Source organism: Dipteris shenzhenensis, chromosome 10, assembly GCF_047967505.1.
Source record: "Dipteris shenzhenensis isolate YYH24624 ecotype China chromosome 10, Dip_SZ_1.0, whole genome shotgun sequence".
Classification (NCBI taxonomy): domain Eukaryota; kingdom Viridiplantae; phylum Streptophyta; class Polypodiopsida; order Gleicheniales; family Dipteridaceae; genus Dipteris; species Dipteris shenzhenensis.
Window position 1 is genome coordinate 18,018,134 of NC_141605.1, and position 19,422 is coordinate 18,037,555.

Below are 19,422 nucleotides of genomic sequence, written 5' to 3' on the forward strand. Positions count from 1 at the left end.
AGTTCCATAAGGACTCATGGTGCACCGTAATGGCACCAACATATCTTAGCCAGTGAAGGTCTGTCTTTACTTCCCTTACCCCTTGATTGTAAGCTGGGGCTCTTAAGACATTAAATATCATGTTGAAGTGTACTACCATACCCGGCTCCTTGGGATCATAAGCCACCATCTTAATCCATGTCTTTTCAACCGCATCTATAGTTGTTGCCAAGACATGCATCTAATTCTGGGAGAACTCAGGCTCTAGCAGTAGCGGAGCATATCAGTGCTCATCTCAGTCCTCGCCCATATCCTTTTCATTACATCCATGGAACACATACACTGGAGTAGTTCTCCGAGTTGTGTTTGAATCGGTTGCAAATAGATTGCCAATCATGGGGTGTGCCTTCTAGGTCTGGAGGTCGACCCTTACAATTTTCTCATCCTTGCACGTATAAATACTATTAGAGGTCCATTCATGCAATAGGCCTGTGGCGCATATAAAATGTCTACCTAGGATGACATCATAGCCATTCGACTGCTCGTGGAAGTCCATCACCACACAAATCAAACATGGTCGGTAAGACCAAAGGTCTTGATGTTTATATCCTTTAGAACTCCCACTGGCTAAGCTGTCGCATCATCAGCTAATTTTACAATCAGATTGGTGCTTTCCATTTCAGGAATTTTCCGTTTTTCCCAGCACTGCTTCATGATACTAACACCTACTCCACCATCCAAAATAGTCATGGCCTTCTTGTTTTGACGGACTATTGAAATTACAACATTTGTGTCATCGCTCCTGGACCAGATTATTGACTAGTATTTTTAGCACATTTGGCTCCTCGTGCGGGATTTCGATGACCTCGGTGTCAACTTCTTTTGGGTTGACTATCTTCCCATTCATCCAATTGGAGAGATCTCTCCAAAGGATGGGATTTCCCCTTACCAGGGCCGCTATGGGCATCTTTATTTCTATGGATACGAAGGTAGCAAGCTTGGCAACATCCTGGGGTTGGCCAATCAGTTCTCGGCCTTCCAATTGTGGTTCTTCAAACTCATAAAAGGACGTGCGATCCTCGTCTATGGCCTGTTGACAGATAGGGTCCTCGTTAAACATATTATGATGCAGTAGGGACTTCCCCGATGTGCTATTTGGTGACTATTTTACCCACCTTATCTACGACACTTTCGTCCGATGAGTTCTTGAACAAAGTGGTAGTCGACCTCGATGTGCTTTGTCCGTGCGTGAAACACGGGGGTGTTGGTGGTGATTTCTATGCAACTCTGGTTGTCACGCATAATCACCATTGCATATTATTATTGGACCATGTTCATGTCCTCCAAGATCACTTGAGGCACAATGTTTTGCATGCTGCTATACAAGTAGCTTTGTACTCTGTCTCTGTAGATGAAAGGGCGATAGTAGGTTGTTTCTTACTCAGCCATGACACAGCTCCTGATGAGAGTATGAAACAATATCCAGAAGTCGATCTCCGGGTGTCACTATCACCTGCCCAATCACTATCACAAAAACCTCCCAACTCAATGCCTCTTGCGTAAGTGATGCCATAGGTGCAAGCACCTTTCAAGTACCTTAGCACCCTTATATCTGCGTCCCGATGGGCCTTCTTGGGTGTGATGCAGAACTGACAGAGCAATCAAATTGAGAAAGAAATATCCGGTCTAGTATTGGTGAGGTAAAGCAAACTCCCTACCATGCATTGATACAGTGATGAATCAACCAGCTGAGATGGATCATGTACACTCATCTTCAGACTAGCTTCCATGGGAGTCACTTTTGCTTTGCAATCTTCCATTTGAAAGCATTTGAGTAGCTCCCTGCAATATATCTCCTATGAGATAAAGATACAGCTCTTTCCTTGCTCCACTTCAATCCCAAGAAAGTAATGAAGTATGACCAAGTCCGTCATCTCGAACTCCTCCATGAGAAGTCCCTTGACCTGAGCAATCTTCTTCGTATTATCTCTTGTAACGATGAGGTCATCCACATACAAGATTAATACCAGCCGCGAGTCCCCCTCTGAGTTGAGATAAAGATTTGCCTCTGATAGACTCCTTTGAAGCTCGATTTTTGAAAGAAAACGTCTATCCACTGGTACCATGCTTTGGGGGCCTGTTTCAGCCCATATAAAGCCTTTTTCACCTTGCATACTTTTGATTGGGATCCTGGTGGCTATGCCATGTATACCTCCTCCTGTAGGGTTCCATTAAAAAATGCATACTTGAGGTCCATCTGAAAAATAGGCCAACTGTGATGAGTAGCTAGGGTAATGACTGTCCGAATGGTCACCATCCTAGCTGTGGGGGCGAAGGTCTCATCGAAGTCAAGTCCTTCTGATTGTGCATAGCCTTTCACAACCACCAATCTCACTTTGTACTTGTCCAAGCTCCCATCTAACTTGAACTTAAGCTTGTACACCCATTTAGTACCAATTACCTTCCGCTTGGTTGACTTGGCTACCAAATCCCACGTGTCATTTTTCAAAATGGCATCCATCTCTGCTTACATGGCTTCCTGCCATTCTAGAATATCCTTCGCTTCCTCGAAGAAATGGGACTCATCAAGCTGAGTAACCATCACATAGTTCAGAGAGGGATTCTTCATGTTGCGTTGAGCCCGCTGCGTTCCAGAACTGCTCTCGAGAATGTCCGTGACCCGTGAGTCTGCTAAAGTCTTCAAATACCATTGAGGTAGCTTCTTGTCTGATAGAGGTGCCTGTGCTGGAGTTCCTTTGAAGCTGGTTCTAGAACAACATGCTCCTCCTCCTCCTCCTTAGGTTCTTCAGTTGTCTCCACCTCTTGGATGGTGACCTTGGGTGGAGGTAATGACAGAAGTTCTTGAACCTTTTCTGTAGGATGGGGCTCTGACTCCTCAAAGATCATGTCTCTGCTGCTAATAAGGATCTGCTTCTTTACCGGGTCAAAAAGACGATAGGCCTTGGATTCTTCAGTGTATCCCACAAAGATACATCTTCGGCTATGGGAATCAAGCTTCGTTCGCCCATCTTTATGCACATGTACAAATGCATTAGAACCAAAAATCCCCAAATGAGATATTGTTGGCTTCTTACCATAGTAAACTTCATATGGAGTCTTATTATCAACAGCCTTGGTCTTGGTTCTATTGAGGATGTGAATGGTAGTGTTCACGGCTTATATATATATATATGAATTTTTCTCACAAAAAATAAATAATCAGACTCCAATGATACAACCTTGCATAGGTAATGAGGCTACCCTAGCCCCTTTAGTAGTATTGGTGAAGCACACCGGAATCAAGAAATAGACATACCTACACTACAAAGTTATTGCTAAGAGTGTGAGTCAATGCATGAGGCAACAATCACTTATAGAGTATAGACTTGGAGTTGGCTCAATACATTCTTGGTCAATCAATTTTGTATTCTAGTTATCCATCAAGTATGGTTGATAATGCAAAAAGAAAAAATGCATGGAATTCCATCGCATGGTATGGTGCAAGTTTCAAACCTCCTACTTATTATTCCTTGCATCCAACTATACTAGACAAAGCATAAGTCAAGCAAAAAGATCACATCAACCGTTGTATTTTTCATCTCTTGCATAAGGCAAGATGCACAATATGGGTGGATGGGCAAATTAGCGTAATCATGTTAACGAGCTAATGGTTGTAATGATAAATTTTGATGGATGGACAAATGGGTGTGATCTTGTTTGCATGCTATGACTTTGTGGTTATATGCATATACAAATAGCATATCTTGCTAGCAAATGCAAAAATTATATTCTTTGATTTGATATTAATAATGGACAATGTCATCTTTTGGGTGTGAGTTTAGTACTCATGCAAAGATGTGTTTACTCTATATATGCAATCATATTTGCATTTGAGATTTGTCTGAGTAGATTTTTGGTGAGTGTTTCAAAATAGTTGAGTCTGTTTTCATCTCATTGTGGATTCATGAAGATAGTGGGGGCCACAAGTAAGAAAAAGGGAGTGGGAGAGACAATGTTTGGGGCCAAGCCCAAGGAGCATCGGTGTGCGTCATCAGTTAGTGGAAAGAAGGAAGAGGGTACTACCTCTTTGTGACAATGGCACTAAAAAAAGAAATGAGTATAGGGGCTTGGGCAAAGTGTTAAAGGGTAACCAAAACTCTTTAAGATGAAGATATACAAAGAGACAAAGAAAGTGACATTTTGTGAGTAATAAGAAGACATGAGATCCCAAAATGCAAAACTGTATCTTTGTCCAATGTCTTGTATTTTTTCATAATATAGAACTCCAAGATGAAAGCCCACCAACCATTAGTCTTGGAATTTGGGAAAACTCAAAGATTCACAACACATCATGTTGTACTTAGGAACCAAGATAACCTACACCTAGTCATATTCCGAATGGCGTTCATGTGCATTTTGTGTGAGTAGGTTCTAACCTTAGTCTATGATTCACCTTCAACACCTGGCACACCCGATAGGAAGAGATTTGAAAAATCTACACATGCACTACAAAAGATTTCAAAGTGCTAAGCGTATTATGGTGGAAAAGAAACTGTCCTATTGTTCCTAACATGAAAATATGTTCAAGCATAGTGTGAATACACTGCCATCATTTTGTGGCCACATGCCAAGTCTAGGAACTCATGAAATAAAAATGCGTCTAATCGATACAATGCTTCCATTCAAATCTATATCATATAACATGAATATGTAAAACCATGCATGAATGATCAAATTTGTACTCTAGGCATATTGATAGAAATATTTGCATCAACATATGTCAACATAGACACCCACAACTCCATCATATGTCGATGAAAAAACATCAAAGAAATCCTCCAAGTTAATTTCATGCATTGTGAAGTGTGCCATTCCACCTCTAGAATGGAATATGTCAAATTCATGCGTACCTATGGGAGTCCCTGGCGTGTGCTTTGGGGATAATAAGGGCTCCCCTTGGCTCTTGGGCTCCTTACTTCCTCCTTCATCCATTATCACCACAGTGCCTCCATTCAGTTGGCTTTCCACACCAACACGTCTTGCACCAAAATCTGATCCACTTTGGACATCATATAAAACACTGAGAGTATGAACATCAACTTTATATTTTTCAACATTCAGCCCCACAAAACAAAACACATCTACTCAATCGGGTAGCTTTGATACAGCATACATGTAAATGGGACTTGCATTTGACTTTATTGAGCAATAGCCTATTGGACTCCTTGATTACCAATCGTTGATGGAAACTACCATTCATTGTCATTATCATAGAAACTACATTCAATATCACCATCACTTTCATCAAATTCAAATTGATCTTCATACTTGTCAATCAAGCCTTTCGTTGGATTTTGCAACATGGTCACTTTTTGGATAATGGAGCATGACTTACATCCTCTACTCGCCCTCTATGCCATTGACATGGCTTTCAGGCAAATATGAAAAATAATTCAACTCTCCTCTTGCTTCCTCTATGTCATCATAGGATAATGCATTACAAAAGGATTTGACAATCCAGTATAGCTTCTTGCATAATCCAAGCATGCAATGTTTCACACATACCTGATCCTTGTGACATGTGCCACACAAGGATGGACAATCCCTCATTTGATATTGATGCATGCATATGGAACACTTCTTCTTCTTCTTCTTGGAAATGCCAAAAACGTTTTGCAATTGGAAATATTGCTTGAAATCTCAATGCAAAGGAAGAGTTGCTAAAGTACCTCAGGAAGTAGAATTACAAGGAATACCTACAAGTTGATGATCTTATGAGACTAAAAAAGAAATCCCCATTAAGGAGACTAAACTAGAGTTGGAAATATGCAAAAAGAATGTGAATGAATCTTAGGAACATATGTCTATTGAATATCAAGACTCAGTTGAAGAAATAATTCTCAAGGGAGAGGAAAGGAGTGTCTACAACAACAAGAACTTCTCAAGGAGTTTGGAGTCCTCCAATGTCAAATAGGGCTTCAAATTCTAAAGAAAAAATAGTAGCAAAATAGCTTTTATGATGCCCATCTTGAGGATATCACTCTCATTCACCTAGCTCTGGTTAGGTTCAGCTAGACATGCTCATGCTTATGAAATAGCCACTCTTATCTACTTGAAGAAATTAATTATGATTCTCAAAATGGTCAAAGTACCCATAGATATCCTTCAGTTTGTCATGTTAACCAAATCCGTAGCTGTAAAAGGAAAATAATTCTAAAAAATATACATAACGTGTCTTTCCAAAATATTGGTGTCTTATTGCATTGAACTAAAAGAAAACACATTGAAAAATTGAAGGCCCTTCCTATATCCTATTGACAAAATATGAAGAGGGGAGAGGAGAAGAGTGGAGATGAGGAGAGCGGGCACAACTAGAGAGCACACCACAAATGACTAACTATACACTAGATTTAGTTAAAATTTTAGAATATATACAAACCCTTTTAGGATTAGGGTTAGGGCATCTAGCCCTTTTCTTTATAGCACTCTATATGTGTTAGTGCTATGCACATATGATCACATGATGTTGAGTGTGGTTCTCAACACCTTCCCTCAAGATCAACATCATGAAGTAGGCCTTCCCTCAAGATGATGATTTTGGGGAATCGAAGAAGGACTGAGAGCATTACATTCCATCACACCCCTTTAATGGGAATGTCCTTCCTCTGGCTCAAACCAAGAGCTTGTCAGTGCTTCTCAAAAATCTCTTTATTTACTGAGTAGTTGGTAAAGATATCTATAACATTTTCTTTGCTATCACAATGTTGCAGTGTGATGTCACCAACTAACACTCTTTCTCTGATAAAGTGTTCAATGTGCTTTGTCCTGGAGTGATATACTGGACTCTTGGCCAATTCTTAAGTCGATTGATTATCATAGTATATTGTTGTTGGCTTTGATTCATCAAAGAAGTCTGTTTCTAACAATAGTCTTCTGAGCCATATAACCTCACATGAACCTGTAGTAAGAGCCCTATATTGTACCTCAGTCGAAGATAAAGAAATAGTTGTCTATTTGTTTGACAACCATGATATAGCTCCTTGACTAAGGAAAAATGCATATCCCTGTGTCCATCTCCTGGTCTCATGATCTCCGGCATAGTCATTGTCATAGTATCCATGCAACCTTGGATGACTTCCTCCATATCATATTCTAAACTGAATTGTACCTCTGATGTATCTCAACACTCTTTTGGTTGCATTCTAGTGAGACTGTTTTGGATTTGCCATAAACTGTGCAAGTGAACTTACTGCATAATAGATATCTAGTAGTGTGAGAGTCAGATATATAAGAGATCTGATGAGTTTTCGATAGTACCTGTCATTGATGGTAGGATTCTCTGAATCTTTTGTAAGTTTCAAACTTTATTCCATGGGAGGGGCTGCAATCTTGCAATCTACCATATGAAACTTCTTCAGGAGACTGTCAACATATTTCAGCTGAGTCATGAAGGTGTTGTTTGAATCTCTCTAGAACTCGATACCGAGACAATAGTGCATAAGTCCAAGATCTTTCATGTCAAATTACTATGGCACTACTCTGGCTGTGTAAATCCTTTTGCAACTACTCTGGCTTTATATCTTTTAATGCTTCCATCTGGATTGAACTTCACTTTGTACACCCATTTGTTTGCTATGGCCTTCTTTCTTGGTGGAAGGTCACATAATTCCCAAGTATTATTCTTGTACAAAGCTTCCATTTCTTCATTCATAGCAGTTTGCCATTCTGGGTTGTCAACTGTGTCTTCGAAGTTCACTGGCTCTTCTGTAGCCATGATGGTAGTCATAAGAGCATAGTTTATGGTTTGAACCTAAATTTTTTTGCCTTTCTGAGAATATGTCAATCTAGCTGGTAGTTTGCTTTCCCAAATAGACCATATGAGTTGTTGTGGTTCTTCTTAGGGTGCTTCTAGCAATTCTTTCTTTTCTTCTCATCAACCTTTTCTATAGATGACTAAGTAATCGATGCATCTATCTCTTTGTATATTTGAGGTTTTCCATTTTGATTCCTCATCAAATATTACATCTCTGGAGATAATGACCTTTTGGTCGATGGGATCATACAACTCGTATGCTTTGCTTTCTTCATTGTAGCCAATCATGATGCATTTACGTGGCTTCTCACCCAATTTCCTGTGATGGTCGGCATGTATGTGGGCATATGCTATGCAACCAAATATGAGGAGATGACCAATGTGTGGCTCGTGTCCAGTGAATGTTGCATAAAGTGTCATACCCTGAATCAGTTTGGTCGGAAGCCGATTAAGCAAGTAGTTTACAGTGGCTATTGCTTTTGCCTAATACCGATTCGAAAGATGTAAGCATTGTTGTCTGCTAAAGTAGCATTCTTCCTTTCAGCTCTTGCATTATGCTGAGGAGTATCTGCACATTGTGAATTGTCTTCAAATGCTGTGACTTTTGCAAAAGTTTATGAATGTTAAAGACATGTGTTCACCTCCTCTGTTTGATCTCATGACTTTGATCTTTCTACCTGTTTGGTTTTCTACCATGGCTTTGAATTCTTGAAATCTCGAAAGGACTTCATATTTGTCTTTTAGAAAGTAGACCCAATAATATCGGATGTAGTCATCAATGAAAGCCAAGTAGTAAAGTGTACCATTGATGTTGTGGGTCTGGGAATAACTCCATACATATCCTACTAGCTGATATCCTCTGGATTTGTCTCTGATAGTGTATTCATCTCCATCAAAGATGGTAGTTGTGTTCCATCATTTGACCTACTGACAAGAGGTTCTTGCTGAGTTTCGAAACACAGAGTACATCTTTCACCAATCCTTTCATACTAGTGAAATTGTTCATAGGGAAATGTCTTTTGCTTGATTTGGATTCGGTGTATTATCTGTCGTGTAGATGAAATTCTTCTATCCTTCTAATGGTTTCATCTCAATGAACCATTCTTGATTCTTTATCATATGAGATGATGCACCACTGCCGAGATGTACCAAGGATCATGATGTGCTTGGTTGACTTGATAGCTAAAATCCTCTTTTGAATTGCAATTAGTGTCAAGGTACATTGTTTCAATCTTTTGCATTTCCTCACTTGCAAGGAACATATTCTCAGGTTCATTTGCATATTGACTGTGACTTGAAAGTTCATCACGATGATTTTCTCTTCCTAAAAAATTTCCTTAATTGCTACTGGATTGACAACCTTGGTTGTACTTCCTCTTACGAAAATGTCTTTCAAAGTGTCCAAACTTATGATAATAGTTACATTGAATATTTGACATGTTGGTGGATATATTACCTTGTCCTTGGAATCTTCCTTGATTGGAATGATTTCTTCCTTGCTAATGCTGATGTTGCTGAGGATGATGCTGATGCTAACTTTGTTGATGGCTTTGTTGTTGATGATGATTACTTCACTGGAATGATCTACCTTTGTCTCTGCCTCTGCTTCTATTTAAAGCTGTGAATGCTTGATCATTGGAATGACCTTTGTGTGCATGAATGGCTTGAGTCCTGAGTTCTTCACTAAAAGTAAAATTGACTTGAGTCCTTCCACTATCGAAATTTTCCTTTGAATGATAATACTATGCACTAGATTCTTGCATCCCTCTCCTAGTTCATTCAGGATGACTTGAACCATTTCTGCTAGATTCATAGTCTCTCCTTCTACTGCGAGTTGATTGTTGTAATCCTTGATCCCGAGGGATGACCGGCTTCACTACTATTGTGGAAACTCTGGTTTATCTTGTTTCTCAATGTGAGAATCCTGGAAGTATTCTTGGATTCGTAGAGAGCAGCAAACATATCCCATGCTTCTTTTGATGTCTTGACTGTGTTGAGCTGTCCTAGCATGAAATCTTGCACATTCTGCTTGATCATATGATATGCATAATTGTCTTTCTTGTCCCATTCTGCCTGTGCTCGAGCAATGGTAGGATCTTCTCCAGGTGTGGAAACTATGGTGTAGATGGAGATCCCGCTGCTATAGATCCTGCTGTTACTGGGTGCTATGAGAACAGGTGGAGTAGAGCTACTGCTGGTTGGATCATCCAATGGTCTAGGTGTAGAGATCCATCAACATACTCCCATTTATCCTAAAGTACAAGAATGGTCTCCAATTGGTATTTCCATGTGCCAAAATTGGAGTTGTCTAGCTTAGCAGATGCCTCCAGATTGAGGTTGCTAGTCGTAGACATGGTGCAAGAAATGTACTCAAAGTGTCTGTGAAATCACAGTTTGAATCAACTGCAAAACACTGAATGTGTCAAGTGAAATATGAACTGCCGGTGAAGATAGAACTGCAATATACATATGATCCAATCTGTTACAAGGCTTATGGAAAATAATGCTAGGAATAGCCAAGAGGCTTTACAAGGCTTGAAATGATGTGGATAGTGTTGAAAAATAGCCAAATAGGCTTTATAATGATGGCATGTGTGTGTGAAATCAAATCATATGCTATCTACCCCACTGATCTGTCAATCAATATCTCTGAACACTCTGAAGTTTGCTCACTGAATTGATGAACGTCAGGTTTGAGGTAATGGGATGATGTGAGACCACATGTGAGTGCTGGGCTAACTCCGAGTAGGGACTATTTAGGAATTTTTTGGCATGGCTTCGATTGGCTGCTTTGGATTTCTCTCCACTATGGATGATCTAATCTACTATGAACTAGATCTAGACCAATCATCAAGCGATGAAAAAACAACAAATAATTCATTTTCTTTGTTCATTTTAGGTGCTGGGTCAAATGCGTTGATGTAGAGGCTAATATGCATGAAGATGGGCCATGTAGTAGTTGGTTGGCTATTCAATGGAGGAGTTGCCCATGCAAAAGAGCCGGTTGGGTGAGATTTGGGTGAGATTTAGCGTAGGAGACGTAGATGCGGCTGTGCAAGAAGCTTGATTGTTTGATAGAGCCATTTTATTAAAGGTGTCGGCAGATTGGCATTGGCAATTGAATTGTTCTTGCTTTGTGTTATAGATTGAGAAATCATCTAGGAATATTACAACAGATTTGTTGATGTGCTCATGAAAGGTCTCTACCATGAAACATCACTAGTGTATTATTCAACCCAAATGACATCACTTTTCTTGAGCATGCCCCCCATTTGGTGATGAAGGTAGTTTTTTCTTGTTCCTCTTTGAGTATGATTTTTAAAATGGCACCCACAAAATCTACTCATAAATGAATATATCTCGCATCCAGTTACCAAGATAGTGTCATGATAATAGCAATAATGGGCCTTTGATTATCTACTCATGTTACTTATTCTAGTTGATGTAGACTTGAAACTTGCCACTTTTTTTAGCACAATAAAATTTATTGGAAACAACCACTTCTCAACTTGGTAGATGAACCTTGCCTTGCATAGCTAAATGGTCTCCTCTATCACCAACTTGGCATAGCTAGGGTCCATTTAGTATCATTATTACTGAATGGATTTTGCATCTAGAATAAGGGGGATTTGGCATTTAATCAAGCTTAGAGGGACCCCTTCAAGTTCATGTATTTGGGCAAGTAAGTACATCTTTGTACCCCCTAAAGAGCATTTTTCGTTTGTTGAGAAATTCATTAGAAAGTTCTTTGTTTATCTAGGTTGAATTTGGGTGAAATCATGTTAACTTACACAAAATAGCATGTCAACGGATAGTGCTAACTAGCAGACTTTTTGGATGTGACTAGATCCAAAAATGGATCACATTGTAAAATTTACTATCATGCTATATATCATTCCACCCTTTGGTTCTTTGCTTGCTTAGACATAACTCTCTTTTTTCAAGAGAATTCAAGTGTGAATTGTTTGCAAAAGTACTTGGAACATATTATTTCCCAAGAAGGCCCTTTGTATGGATCCCAAGAAGGTAATGGCCATATTGGAATGGCCACATTCTACAAACCTAAAAGAATTGCATACTTTTTTAGATTTTTCTGGGCTTTACAGGAGATTCATCAAAAAATAGCTTTGAGAAGTTAAAGGTAGCTATAGCATCTTCTTCTATCTTAAATGTAGTGGATCCAAATGAACCATTCATGGTTGAAATAGATGCCAATGATTTTGTTGTTGGGGGAAGACTTTTGCAAAAGGGTTGACCAATGGCTTTTGAAAGCTAAAAGCTAGACTGTGCCCAATGGAGTTACTCATCATATGAGAAGGAACTGTATGCTATAGTTTATGCTTTGAATAAATGGAGGAACTATTTGTATGGTGCCAAATTTGAGATAATTTTTTATTAGGAAAGCATTAAATAGATCTGTAATCAGCCAAGGTTAAAGGAAGAAAAGCTAGATGGGCTGAAATTATACAAGAGTTTGATATCCAATTGATGTATAGGTAGGGGAAGTTCAATGTGGTAGCAGATTCCTTAAGCCAAATGCCAATAATTAATGAATTGAGTTTTAATCAATTCCAAAATGATTTTCAAGAGTCCTTAAAACGGATATATGATTTTGATCCTCATTTTTCTAAAATATGAAAATAAATAATGAGAAGGGTTCCAACTAATTGAGGAGCTTTCACTAAGTCACATGGAAATGGTGACATCCTAGGTTAGTGATAAAGGACTAAAGTGGAAAATTTATAGTATTGATGATTGCTATATGCTCTACAAAGGTAAAGTATGTGTCCATAATAATAATGACATTAGGTGCTAAATGTTTATTAGGTGTCATGATAGTTTGAGTGCTAGACACTTGGGAATTCAGATGATGTATGTGCTTATGAAGAGGTAATTCTTTTGGCCTATAATAGATAAGGATGCCCAAGATTATGTATTAAAGTGCCAAAAATGCCAGGTCAATAAGGCTTAATTCCTTAAGATAGGAGGTCTCTACACCCCTTGGAGATTCCATCTGGAAAATGGGAAAGTATCTCCAATGTCCATGGATTTTATTGTTTGATTACCTAGGACACAGCGGAGGCACAACTTTGAGTGGGTAATTATGGATTGATTGACCAAGATGGCTCATTTTGTTCTAACTAATGAAGAGTTTAAAACTCAATAATTAGCTAGGCTATTAGTGAAGCGTATTTATAAATTAAATGGACTACCCATTGACATTATTATTGACCAAGATAGCAAATTCAACAACATTTTGGAGGGTTGTGTTTATGAGATTGAAAACTTCTTTGAATATGAGCACCGCAGATTATCCACAGAGTGATGGTCACAATGAAGGGGTCAATTAGGTCATTGAGGATATGCTTCGAGAAAATGTAAGTAAATGGAAACCTAATTGGGAATGAGTTGGGAATAGAATTCGCCCATATTAGAATTTGTATATAACAGTGCCAAGCATTCAACTATAGGTTTCAGTTCATTCATGATGATGTATGGATTTCAATCTAGATCCCCAGTTGCCGTGGGCCTCAAAAAAGAGAAGGTTCAAGCAGCCAAAGACTTTCTTGAGGATATGAATCAAATGCTTAAGCTAGCTAAAGAGATCAAAAGGACTCAAGATAGATCAAAACATTGTAGAGAGTTGGAGTTTGAAGAAAATGAGAAAGTCTATCTCAGGATACCTGAATCTTCAGAATCCCTAAAGACACGTAAATGTCCAAATTTTTCTCTTATGTATTGTGGACCATTCATAATACTTAAGAGAATTGGAGAACTTGCTTACAAATTAGTGTTACGGGAGGGATGTAGAGTACATCTAGTTTTTTGTGTAAGTAGGCCAAAAAGAAATCTCAAATTTGGAAATCAAGTCCTAGTTAGGAGATGATGATTATCTCAAATTTGGAAATCAAGTCCTAGTTGAACTTATTGAAGGTGCTACTTTACCACATGAATAGAAAGAGTTTGAGATAGACAAGAAAAAAGAACGCAACATATAATAAGTGGAAAGATAGACCTGAAGAGAGTTCAACATAGGAAAGGCTAAGCAATATCTAAAGGAGGTTTCCTAATTTTGTTTTTGAGGAAGGGAATTGTTACATCAACCATAATCATGGAAGTGTTGAAATTGGTTGGGGTGAGGTAGGAAACCAGAGGGCTCAATAATGACTACATTGATGGAGGCTTACATGGTTGAGATCTAAATTATTCCTAGACTTAAGCATTAGTGAAGTGGTACAAAAGGAAGCCATCCTGAGAAGGCTTTATTATAGGACACTTGGCACCAAATGAACAAGTCAAGTGGCAAGCATTGGGAAAGGGGGAATAGAAAGAGAGAGAGAGAGAGAGAGAGATGCATTTGAGTGTTGAAAACAAAATAGAGACAGATTTCATGATCTAGATGACTGACGAAGCTCTCTTTTGGGTCTGAAGGATGGATGGTAAATGTTGAAGCAGCCCTCCGTGTATGTAGATATTGTAACAAATGTATGTCATCAAATCACTTTTGAAATCTCTTATGTAGTATTGCATGATGAGCAGTAGCCTAGCCACTGTCACCATGACTTGCATTTGCCTTCAACAAATCACGCTCTACAGTCCACCAAGCCATGTAGGCACTGCCCAAGGTTGGCCCTTTCACGTCTAGCCTTCGAATGGTGAACCATATGGGTCTCATTGCATCCCCTACATTAGATATTCTCTTCTAAAATCTAGCATTGTTCCAGAGCATCTTCATTCTATTGAAAGTGACACAAGTGTTTTATGCAATTGACTCAGTTATCCACTCTACATCAAGACAATGGCAAGAGCTTGGCAATGCCCAAATAGTTAGATACTTTTTATTTATAAAATTTCTAGATTTTTAGGAGTTATTCGCATTATTAGTGATTATTTGAACAATGTTAAAAGGCCCCACGTCTACAATTGCATTGTCGACTAGCTATTTAGAAATGTATTCACCTATCTTAACATGGTCACTTATGTCGATGGACTAACAAAAGGCCTCACCTAGGAATGTTATAACCATGATGTTAATCAGAGGCCCCTTTTGGAAATGTTTCTCCTTCCATGGTTGACAATAGTACACCCTGCTCTCTTGATACCACCATATATAGCTTGTTGTGTCTTCTCTTTCATCTTCTCATAATATGCATCCAAGTTGTTGTTGCAGATGGCATTGTAAATCCTAGAATAGCCCAGGATGACTTCTAAATTATGAAAATTTAAGCCTAGTTGGACTTGATTAAGGGCACGATCATGCACGGAGCATAGTTGGTTGTTCTAGTTGAGAGAGTACGAAAGTGCATTAAAAGACTGCAAGTTGTAGAAGGCCTACTATACATCATGATTTTATTGGCTCAAGTGGTCTCTATTAATGTAAAGAAAGCCCAAAGTGGCTTTGTAAAAAGTAACCCCTTACTTTGGAAAAAAGAGATGCTTTTAGATGTAGCATTAGTGGCTCTTTGCTTTTGGAATAAACACTTATAACTGCTCTAGATGGGAAGTAAGAGCCACAATCGAGAGGGGGAAGGTTGGACCCCATGGTGAGTTCGTCTCTCTTTTCTCTCTTAGTTGTTTCCTTTATTCAATGCAATTCCCACCTTTGTTTCTTTTGTTCAATGCAATTCCCACCTTTTGGGCAACCATGCGGCCATTTTCCAAATTCCTTTGTTCAATGCAATTTCCACCTTGTGGGCAACGAATTCGGCCATTTTCCAAATTTTGGGCCATGCCTATAGTGCCCTAAGCAACCAAAGATGTACCGAGAGCGAAGTTCTCACGCTTACTATCGCGCCTCCTTTGTTCCTTGTCAATGAAAGTAAGTTAGTTACTTTTTCACGTAAACGAGACCAGACTCTCTCGGCCTTTCATCTCTTCATTATATGCTCAAATCTACACCTCCATCTCCCTCTCTCTATTGCTGTGTTTAGCTCCATCCACTTCCACTCTTCCCATCACAGCTCCATCTATGGCTTGCTCCCCTGCCCATTTTTGAAATCGCAGACGCTTTCTAGTTTTTCCATTTCCATTCCTCTCTGCCCACCTCAACTTTGCTACTTCCACCTCCATTTCTACCATTCTTTCGATCTTAGCTCCCATCTATGGCTTACGTACCCCCCCACAAACGTCTCAGTGCTCAGCTTCCCCTCGACCCCTCCGCGTCCACGAATACTCGGCTGCCGATCATTTCGCCTATTAGCAGGTTTTTGGTGATTTCTGAAACCTCGCCGAGGTGGCTTGAGTTTATACCATTCGAAGGGGAACCTAGTTTCCCGCATTTGGTGCGGTCTTCGCTGTACAAGATCAAAGGAGTGAGCACGGATGAAGGTTGGCATATTTCCCCCCACGTCTGTTTTTACATCTGGTGGAAAAGGTTTGCATGCTCTCTTGTACGGACTCGGCAACCGTAGAGATGTATAGAAGCTATTTTTTAGACCCCCCTAACTCCCATTTTCATCGCCGATGGCTCCTTGATTTCCTCTGGGTAGCTGTCGAAAAGAGGGCATATATGCGCTGCATTTATTTCATGTTTCCTATGCGGAGTGCCAGGTACTTCTGCTTCCCCCGTAGGCGAGATGTCCAGGTCCAATTTTTCCGAGAGTGGAGAGTGTTCTATGAACATTACCTTGGACGTTCAAGAAGGAAGAAAAGTTGCAATATGCCATTCCATCGTGGAAACTTTGCGGGACGATCTCACATCTGTAATACAGAGAATGAAAAGTCTTTTGGACAGTACAGTTCCCAAGATGGTTCTAAGCATTGGGCGCATCCTGTTCGCATCAATTGACGGGTTCATCTCCTTGTGCACTAGCATACTGTTAAATTGCAACATGTTCAATCTCTAATTTTGTCTTGATTCAGCTTAGTTTTGGGTTCGACAAGAAACTCTTACCATTAACCATGCAGGCAATTCTTTGACTGGAAACAAAATTGCACACCCGAATACCTTGAAGAGCTTTTAAAAATAAGAGAATTAAAAGATAAGAAGATCGAGAAGAAGTTTTATGATGCTCAGCCCTCGGATATGTCCAAGTTTTTCAAAGAAAGAGCAGAGCAAGACGCTCTTCAAATTAGTACCAAGGAGCGTTATTTTATCCAGGTGAGCATCATTGATAATGTAATCCGTTGTGATCCTATTTTTAATGCGAGAGTGGTGCCTTTTGTAATTAAACTAGTTTACTTTGAAACTGAAGGTTGGAGATAATTCAAGAGGCACAAGTATGATATGCGTGTGCTGTGTCGCCGGTTCCTCTGTAGGAACACCTCAAGAAAACGCAGATAGACTGCAACGCCTAGAAATAAGAAAGGTTCGAGTAATATTTCCAGATTGACTGAAGTGCACAACAAGAATCCAAAACCGCATAAGGTATTCTTAACACTTCTTCACAAAAAGCCGTTTTAGCTGACAGGTGAAACAGAAGGCTCGTCAACGTCACATGCTTGCGGACATTGCATGCATTGACAAGAGTCAAGATCTTCGGATAATGCTCTACGTTGAAGAAAACGCAAATATGACTGTAAGTGAAGTTGGTTATACACAATCCAGGCCTGCTTTTGCCTATGATCAAATCAATTTCGTTCAAGCTTGTTGATCCTTGCCTATATTGTGTATTTCGCGGGATGCGATTGTTTGAAGCTAGCCTATTCATACAACCGCTGCAGCGTCATTTGCTTGCTTGCTATGATAAAAAAGGACTACATTTTACATTGGCAGGAAGACGAAAGGTCTGATTTGGAGTCGCTTCTGTGCAATATCGTATTGGTTGATGGAAATCTCTACATCGCATGTTCGTCTATATGTTCCGCTTCTGGTCGATTTGAGTTTGCCGGAATGTTCTTGCGCAAGACTTGTTCATTCAAAGGATCGACGCTTAAGTGGAGCCTAGTGTCTCAACCACACACGTCCCATGAAGTGTTGAGGGTAAAGCCTATCCTTTTGAAGGAATACTTGAAGGTGAATACTAGCCTTCTACTACCAACATACATGTGTGCACTCTTCAATCGACCTTATTAAGGTTTACAACACTTATGGTTCATATTAAATATTAGAACCACTCTCAATTATATGTGTTTATATGCTATATTAGTGTACTAAACTTATCGATTAGTATCTCCACATTTATGTGGGGTTATAAAAAATATTCGAGGAACAAAATCTCCACATTTATGTGGGGTTATAAAAAATATACGAGGAACAACATCTTAATTATTAAAGTCACAATAATAATCCCCATTCATTAGTCTCTTTTGTTGTAGATAATGTTGATATTACTAGTTTATGAGCCTTTGAGTGATTTCCCCCACTCTTTTTGTAGGGACACATGGAATGTACCATGGATGACTTGATGTCGTTGATTGAAGAAATGCTCACAACACTTTGGAGGTATTGCTCATGAAAATCTAGAGTCTCAAGCCATGTCATGGCAGATCTCCTAATCCTTCATTACTCCAAGCACACCACTACATATAAATGCTTTATAAACAAATCAAATGCATTCCATTATATTTCTTGACATTTTGGAACCTCAACCTTTCAAGCTAATTATTTAGCTTTTGATACGTGGCTAAATCTGCGTGAAGCTTGTCACCAGCAAATGCCACAAATGCTTGTTTATTAGCTTCTCAAATCATAAAGATGCAAATGATTCAAAAAATTGTATGGATCCTGGTGTCACTTTAAGTGCATGAGGACTTGAAGATGCTTGCAAGGCTCATACAACAACCACTCAAAACTTAAATAATTTAACGACTAGGAAACACATCAATTTCAACCAACCATTGGGTTGGTCATCAATTTTGTGTGTGTGTGCGTGTGTGGTATATTTCACTAAAGAAAGTGTGTGTGTGTGTGTGTGTGTGTGTTATACATACTTGGATGGTGACAACTAACATGAGTCCTGATGCATCTTAGTATGTGCAGACTCTCTCTCTCTCTCTCTCTCTCTCTCACACACACATACTCACTCACACACACACACACACACACACCCACACACACACACGCACACGCACACCACTTGATGGTGACAACTAACAGTGAGTCCTAATGCATCTAAGTATGTGGAGACTCTCTCTCTCTCTCTCTCTCACACACACACACACATTGTGGGTGGATTCTTGCTATGTTTTAGTAGACAATGATGAATGATGCAAAGATCTTTTGAACAACCGCTCACCCAAAGCTCAGTAGATTCCAAGGGTTCTATCTCTAGAGTGATAGGCTACCTATAGTGATTGGCCTCATTTAAGGGAATATACCCAAGGAATGTGCCTTACTCTTACTCTAAGAACTATGCATTCTTAAGGGAACCTATGCTCTTTCACTTCTTAGGATCCAAGCTATGAAATTAGCTATACCCACCACATCCAAGCTATGAAATACGCTATAATCACCACATGCACATGATGGGTGCTTGTAGGTAGGTATCGTTTGTATACGGTAGTGGGGATGCATATTTTCTTATTTTGTCAAGTGTGATATATAAGTGCAAGAAATATGCGTTGATGGGTTTCTAGCAAATTTCAAAGTCTAAGCTTAGTATGATACTTAAAAATTAATGAATTTGAGTGTTTATCACATGCTTAAGAAGTGGCTCAAATGTCATTAGCATGAGTGGGCATGCCTATTT

General features: G+C 39.3%; 2 protein-coding genes across 2 annotated transcripts in view; both read left to right on the plus strand.

Moving 5' to 3' along the window:
• LOC147897500 (uncharacterized) overlaps window positions 1-10,742 on the plus strand; it is a 36,181-nt gene extending 25,439 nt beyond the window's left edge. The window contains exon 5 of the mRNA XM_087380562.1: window positions 10,692-10,742. Coding sequence (XP_087236688.1) covers window positions 10,692-10,717 — 26 coding nt within the window. The 3' untranslated portion in view covers window positions 10,718-10,742. The remainder of the gene's footprint in view (window positions 1-10,691) is intronic.
• A 4,908-nt stretch (window positions 10,743-15,650) lies between these two features.
• On the plus strand, window positions 15,651-18,516 carry LOC147897502 (uncharacterized). Its single transcript, XM_087380560.1, has 7 exons — window positions 15,651-16,120; window positions 16,343-16,583; window positions 16,700-16,892; window positions 16,987-17,100; window positions 17,203-17,310; window positions 17,508-17,747; window positions 18,109-18,516. The coding sequence occupies exons 1-7, from the start codon at window positions 15,895-15,897 to the stop codon at window positions 18,187-18,189; spliced, it is 1,203 nt and encodes a 400-aa protein (XP_087236686.1). The 5' UTR covers window positions 15,651-15,894; the 3' UTR covers window positions 18,190-18,516.
• The last annotated feature ends 906 nt before the right edge of the window (window positions 18,517-19,422 follow it).